This window comes from Drosophila obscura, unplaced genomic scaffold, assembly GCF_018151105.1.
Source record: "Drosophila obscura isolate BZ-5 IFL unplaced genomic scaffold, ASM1815110v1 contig_185, whole genome shotgun sequence".
NCBI lineage: Eukaryota > Metazoa > Arthropoda > Insecta > Diptera > Drosophilidae > Drosophila > Drosophila obscura.
In genome coordinates this window covers 844673-851941 of record NW_024542773.1, presented here as the reverse complement: position 1 = coordinate 851941, position 7269 = coordinate 844673, and the positions used below count along the sequence as shown (strand labels likewise).

The 7269-nt window shown below is 43.4% G+C and overlaps 2 protein-coding genes across 2 annotated transcripts; both read right to left on the bottom strand.

Moving 5' to 3' along the window:
* Positions 1-672: 672 nt before the first annotated feature.
* On the bottom strand, positions 673-1303 carry LOC111077060 (eukaryotic translation initiation factor eIF1-like). The gene has a single exon (XM_022371195.2). The coding sequence runs from the start codon at positions 1220-1222 to the stop codon at positions 881-883; it is 342 nt and encodes a 113-aa protein (XP_022226887.2). The 5' UTR covers positions 1223-1303; the 3' UTR covers positions 673-880.
* Positions 1304-5855: 4552 nt separating this feature from the next.
* Positions 5856-6319, bottom strand: LOC111077062. Its single transcript, XM_022371196.2, has 2 exons — positions 6197-6319; positions 5856-6134 (listed from the first exon to the last, which is right to left on the bottom strand). The coding sequence occupies exons 1-2, from the start codon at positions 6312-6314 to the stop codon at positions 5926-5928; spliced, it is 327 nt and encodes a 108-aa protein (XP_022226888.2). The 5' UTR covers positions 6315-6319; the 3' UTR covers positions 5856-5925.
* Between the last annotated feature and the right edge of the window lie 950 nt (positions 6320-7269).

Sequence of the window (7269 nt, the reverse complement as noted above, 5' to 3'; positions counted from 1 at the left end):
ATGCGATGCCCCGAATGGGCCTTCGAATGGCAGTTCCGAGTGCTAGTGGCAGTTCCAAATGGGAATGGGAGTGGGTGTGGGGTGGCAGTGGCAGTGGTGCCCCCCACTTGGAGTCAAAGTTGAAGTTAAAGTTGAGGTCATCTCGAGAAGCAGGAAGCAGCCAGGGAACCGAACCCAGTGACGTCGCTTCAATGCGTGTAATTTTCATAAACAAAATGGTGAAACATCCCACTGTAACACTGTCTAATGGTCGTCCTTGTGGTGTGGTCCTTGTGACCATTCCCATCATCATCAACATCATCATCGTGTGCTTCCCCTCCCCCTGCCACGGTCATTTCAAGTGCAAAAGTACACCAAAAGTTTTTGGTCGCGTTCTCTCCATCCTCCTCCTTGAAATGCAGATGAAAACAGGACTTGTAACGGAGAAAGAATAATATTGTGAGAGAAAAAATATATATGTAGCGATAAAGCGAGAGAGAGAGGAGGGGAATTTTTTCCGCGGAGTGATGGAATATTTTAAAGCCTAAATTAAATGCCGTCAAAGACTCGTGAACCGTTCAACCTTGCTGCATATAACAATTTAAAGGTATGAGCGCTACTTGCCTCCCTATTTATATTTTCTCTGGTTTGTCTTTCTCATATGAAGACAGTATCTTATTTCCCTTGTACCTTTTTCTTTATTATTTTTAACTCTTTTTATTTGATTTAATTTGCATTGTAACATTTTTTTTTAGCACGGCTCTCGCTCCCAAAACAATTGTGATAATTATCCTCTGTTTTCTGTGTGTATCGTGTTAGGTTTTCCGTGTTCCTTTATGTTTTGTCTAGGATTTCAAAGGGTGAACTAATGTGAGAAGAGCAGTAAAGCGAAGTCCCACCTTCAGTGCACCATCAGCTGCTCGGGCTTGCAGATGTCCGTCTTAATCAGCCATTGGAAAATGTTCTCGCGCTGATCCCCCTTCAGCTGTATGAGCTGCCCCTGCTCAGGATGATCGGTGACAGCGCCGTTGCACGAGAACTCCTTCCTACACACACGCACAATCTTCTTGAGGTCGAACACCTCGGGCAGGCCCTGAACGGTGGTGATCATCTTGCGGCTACTGCGCTGCTGCAGGCGAATGTGCACCAGAACCTCCTCTTGAGCGTCGTTGCCCCCAGCAGCAGCTGCATCTGCCCCAGTAGGTGGCTCTTGGGTGGTATTTAAATTTTGAATAGACGACATTTTGTTTGTAAGAATTCACTGTTTTGTAGAGGATATGTCTGTTTGTCGTTGTTGATAGTTTGAAGTGTGGAAAGCCGGTGGAGTATATGTTTATCTGGGGGACTGACAGACCTAGAAGGGCCTTCCTGGAATATTCCTTAGACTGAGCCTGGTTGACAGTAGTTCTTCTCACATTCATCAATCAGCTGCCGGTAGTACTCAATCATCATCGAACATCATCACAGAGCCGACCACCACCCGTTGATTATCCTTTTCATTACAGTGCGCCTCAGACCACGCCTACCCCCTTTGGAGGCACACACCCCACACATACGCACTCCGCTCTAGCGCCCATGGAAATGGCACTTAATGGCCGCCGCCGCCGCTGCTGCCACAAACACAAAACAGTGGGAAAGGAAAACTTTGTGCAAACTTTGCCAGAGCAAAAGGAAAGTCTATGTGTGTGTGTGTATGTGTGTGTGGAGGAATGTCATTGGCGGAAATTGAAACGCACATGACAATCCATTTCATCAGCAGTTTAGTTGCTTTTGGAACATTTTCGGGGAGACAGAGGACCTGCTGCTGCTGTTGCTGCTTGCTGCTAGGAGTAATCGATGCCTTGTGCATGTCCTTTGTATGTTGCCCTGCCTGTGTGGCTGCCCCATGGGCCATGTGATGTGATGTGATGTGAGTGGCAGCCACTAAGCCAAATCAACAAAAATCAACATTTCAACAACAAAGTCCTTGACTGTTAAAGTTAACCGGACAGCAGGACACGCAGCAAAGGAGGAGCCAAATGCCATAACACAGCATAATAGAAAGCAAAAAAAAATACTGTGTGTGTGTCTGTCTGTCTGTCTATGCCAGGCATCATCATCTTGGGGCTATAAGCCCCATGTCCATGCGTCTGTCTGCAAGGGCCACCCAGACAGAGACAGAGGCAGAGGCTGAGGCAGTCGCAGTGGGGACGCGCACGGACAGAGTGTGTATAATCAATGTCAGTCAATATTTTTCCAAATAGAGGACAAAAGACAGAAAGGAACAGAAAGCGGCGACAGCCAGCAGCTGAATGGAACCCCAAATGGAATTGAATTGAAAAGAAATGAAAACGAGAATCGAATCCAAAGAATCCATGAATCCGAGAATCCGAGAGACGACGAAAACATAACAAAAACTAAATTACATATGCATACAAAAATCAATATCAATGTGTTGGTGTATCTCTATCTCTATGTGTGTGTGTGCGTGTGTGTGTCGTTATGGTAAATGACAACAACGAAACAACGAATGGCCTACAACAATGGCAGCCTACAACATTTTCTGATTAGTTTGCGAAAAGAGGAAGGCAATAGCAGTCGTCACAGAAATCGCTGACAACTGACAGAAAATCTCAATGCGAAAGGAAAGGCCAAAGGTCACATTTCATTTTGAATAGTTAATCAATGGTCTCTTCCCCCCAAAAACTGCCACTAATTAGCAATCAAATTTCAATTGCAAGCCTAAATAATTCAATCGAAAATCGAAAGCCACAAAAGGAATTTAAATGCAGTGAATGCAGCAGCAAAAGCAGCCCAATGGAGGATATATTTTTGAGGGGAAATCAGACAGGAAAGCCAGAGAAAGTCGGCAGGGTAGGGTAGTTGGGCTGCAGAAGCATTCGAAGAGGCTTTCCTGAGAAGAAATAAATGGAGTAGTCCAAAAGGAATTAAGGCCTATAGCTCTTACTTCTACAAGTCCCAGTCTGCCCTCTAAAGTAAAGGCTCTCCAGGGCCCAGCTTCATTATTAGCCGACACGACAATCGAAAATCAAAGCCAAATACTAGCCGATGGGAGAATCTCCAAACAGAAACCAATTATGAGCACCAACTTACATGCACTGCCATTTTCCTCGTTAAAGTAATTTATACGCTGGCGCTTTGTCAGCAGTGGGTCTTTCTTCATTTCTGCTGCTGCTCCTGCTGCTCCACCATTCCTTAGCGAATTAGCTCCCAAATTGCATAAAAGTTCATTCTCATCTTCATCTAGAAAGTGGCACCCCGGTGGTCGGGGTCGGGGTCGGTGTCGGGGTCGGTGTCGGGGTCGGGAGTGCAGTCCCTGGGTGCCGCGACCACAAGCCATTCCGCTTATTAGCCTCATTTGTGGACCGCATGTCCATGAGAGCAGAACAGGACACAAGGCAGAGGGACGCGCTGAAGGACTTGTAGAAGGCGTAGTACTGGATTTAAAATTTGTTTTTAATTTTCCACATTATTCTACATTCTGGATAGACTTTTTTCCGCACGCATTACCGGCTGCTTTGGCACCTTTTTTTTTGCTCTCCTTAACCCTTGTGTGTCCCTTTTTTGTGTGTTTGTTGGCTTTTAGTTGTTGCCCCCTTTGTCACTGCTTAGCCTGCCTCATGCCCCATGACCCACACGCTCCTTGCGGCGGCAGTTTCGTCTCTCGCATATTAATGAGCTTTCGTCTTTAACACGCTCTTGAATTAGTTGCGAAACGCGATTCGCTGTCGTCTTTGCTTTCCACCTTTTCCGCGCAACTTCCACGATGTTCCCCCCCACCGCGAAGCAATAAGCAAAGGGAGGTGGGTTCAAGGCGGAAAAACTTTCCTTCCTTAGTGCTACCCGCAGACACTTCTGCGGTTCCATTCCTCGACTCCTACTTTTGCACCTTTTTCTCCTGGCATTTTAATTTGCGTTGCCTTTTACTTCCCTCTCTCCCCGATGTCTTTCTATCTGTTTCTCTTTAGTTGGCTGCTTTCCCTTTTTTCGTGGTGTGTACTCTTTCAGCGGAAGGTCTCATAATTTTTAAGTGGAAGTTTAGTTTTCTAAGACAGACACCTGTCGTCTGTGGCTCTGGCTTTTGATCGGCGCTTAGGCGCTGTTTAGTTCTTGAACGTATTGTTATGACAGGCAGCTTTTTTCTATACACATTTTCAAAAGATGATGGCAGGATATGGCTGGAAATGCAGTGGAAAAATATCAGAAAAAATACAAAAGATCCAAGAACATAATAACAATAAAAAATGGTAGGACCTATTTGAAAAGTCAAGAATTTTTCTTCCTTCCCCTACCGAGGGGATCAGCTGAATGACGCGCGTATAGCCTATCCATTTATCTAATGGAGGAAGGAAGAATCCTTTCGTTCTAAGAGCATTCCCCACTTCGACTTGGAAACCCATTTTCATTGCTGTTTTTTCGGTCCCGCATCTTGGACAAACTCCTGAATGTTGACTTGGTTTTGGTTTTGGGACAACTCATGAGGGGGCTTTTGGCTTCTGGTTTCTGCTGCTCCCTCCTCCTGCTTCTGTTTCCTCTTTTTCTTCGGCTGTTGCTCATTTTGCGCTTAATTTCCGTTTTAATTTCGTTCGTTTTATTCAAAACCTTTTCGCTGTCGCTTCAACATCTTTCTTTGACTGCCACCGTCTCTCTCCATCTCCATCTTTCCGCCGTTTCTTTCGGGCAGCGAGAAGACGCGAGTCTCATAGCAATTAGGTCCTGTCTAAGGTCCTGCCGAGGACAGCTGCGGCAGCAGGTTGTTATCCTTCTTTGTGCTGTTTGCCTTTGACTTTGAGGCCGCTGAGTTTTTCCTCTGTTTTGCCTCTAGTTTTCCTTAGCTGCTGGTCAGCTGCTGACGTAGGCACAATCATGCCGCAAAAATACACAAACACACAAAATCCCATCCACCCATACAGTCACGTCTCTGTCTGCCTATCTATATGTGTGTGTTTGCGTAAAAATTTCATACGCCAGCAGAAAATTCATTCGCGCGTGGTGCCTATATCCTTTTCACAGGAGTATCTATCCCTTCGACAGGCATTTGATATATGTGTGTACATATCTTCCATCTATATGTACGAATCTATATGTGTGTTAAGCGTATCTGTGTGTGCGTGTGTTTGCGTGTGTGATTTGTATGATTTATAAATGAGAGTTGATGCATTACCATATTCCCCCGCACTCTCTATCACTCTCTGTCGCCCACTCTACAGCTCTGCTCTGCTGCTGCTCATAAATTTTTCAACGAAATTTGTCACCCACACAGCCACGCCCCCATTCACCCATCCGCCCATTGTTTGGTGGGGTTTGACCACAACAAGGAATCGATTTGAATAATTTGAGTGGCGGCTAATCTTCTGCCACAAAGCAAACAAAAAGCGAATGACAAAACTACAAGCACAATGAATACATTCATTATAATTAGTTTTTGATACTCGTACACATTTGAATCAAAGTGAATCGTCGATTGAATTTGGTTTCGATTTTGAAAGGGTTTTATACCCACTTTCGCTATCGAATTGCAGATTCTACTCGACTTCATTCAAGAAACTTCAATTTTTCAAGTGTACATAAGTATCCATTAGTATTATTAAACTGTTTCGTTAAAGATATGGTTTTGTTTTGTCTCATCTACAATTGTGATATTAGATGAATATGTATGAAACAAAACCACTATTATTACCGTACTCGGTTAAGGGGTTATTGTAACCGACCCCACAATGTATATGTTATTTATATTTATATACTGATATATACTGGTATGTGGCGTCAAAGAAGACTCACTCCTCATTGTATGTATACACATTATTTAGATGTAATTCTGTCAGTCTTCAAATGGTATTTAAAAACAACACAAAAAAGGAGACGAAATATTGGGTTTTCCATCGGTTTTTTATTGATTCAAATGGCTTGGCTATTGGACTACTCTTGGGGATCTTGCCATCGTGTTTAGTCCTCACAATAATTGACTGAAGACAAGCGGCTTCGCAGACGACGAGTGCTTGGTGGTGTTGGCTCGATGAAGCGCTTGCTTCGATTACGCGTATTCATCGAAACCTGTGTATTTGTCACAATCTTTAAATCGTCCAATGTGATGGTTGTGCGATCGGCACTTTTTGCAATGGCCTGGGCCTCACGGAGTTTATTTCTTGCCTCATCTGCAACAGGGTTGTGCTAGATCTAGATCGGTTTCTATCGCTTTCACTAACGGATCACTTACCGACTGGCATAGCAAAAAGAGAGCTGGTCAGCTCGTGGTTTGGCCACATCTCCTTCCAATCCAAAACTCCGTCGCATAGTGTACAAATCCGGCTGTAATAATCTTCAAAACTATCCATTTTACAATTTTCAATCACAATATTCAGCTTTAGACGAACGAACACTGACTTTTGATATTATTTCGGAATGAAATACAAACGACAGGAAACTTGATTTTTCAAATTTTCAAATCTATGCACATACGATATTAGAAAGAGTTTAAACATCTTTGTGTTTTCTCTCAAAAATGGTTGAAATTGGAACCCCAAAGTTTGATTATAAAGCTTGTGTATGTACGGTTATGGATGTATGTAGGCCGCCACCACCGTTTATTAATTAGCGAGTTGGCTTCGGTCCAGGGGGGGGGCGGGTAAAAGTAGTATAAAAGTAGATTCGCGTCCTCTAAAGCGACTCACACGTTCCTTTTCGTTTTGATTCAATTTTTATCCAGGCATTACTAAATTTGTGATATTTAGATCTCTCGCTTTATTTCTTTTTAAGGATGATCTTCTAGAGTTTAAATTATAATTAAATCTACAATACTTAATCGTAATAACGTCATACGATAATAGACCGTTATCAACTGTTTTAAAGTCTTTTATCTATAATCTTCAACAATCTGTCCTTGAAATACATCAAAAGGGGCGCTCATTCCAACTTTGAGCTACAATTTTTGTTTGTTTGTTTTGTGATTATTAAATTAAACATACTTTCTTTTTGTGTGTGCGTGTGGGTGGGTGTGTGGGTGTGTGCCAGATGCGTGCCAGGGGGACCACCTTAATTATGAGATAATTGAATGGGAAATGGGAAAGAAGATGCATTGTTGGCTTTGTTGGTTCTGAAAATTTTGTGAGTGAATTCATTTGAAAACCAACACAAACACCCACCCACCCATACATACATATGTATGTATCTTTCCCTTGGGGCCGTGTGCGTGTGGAATGGGAGGGGTTGGAGGCACCGCACACAGAGAATCGCTTGGATGGTCTCATTAGACAGAAGATTCGTTATTCTGGTTTTTACTTGACTTTTTTG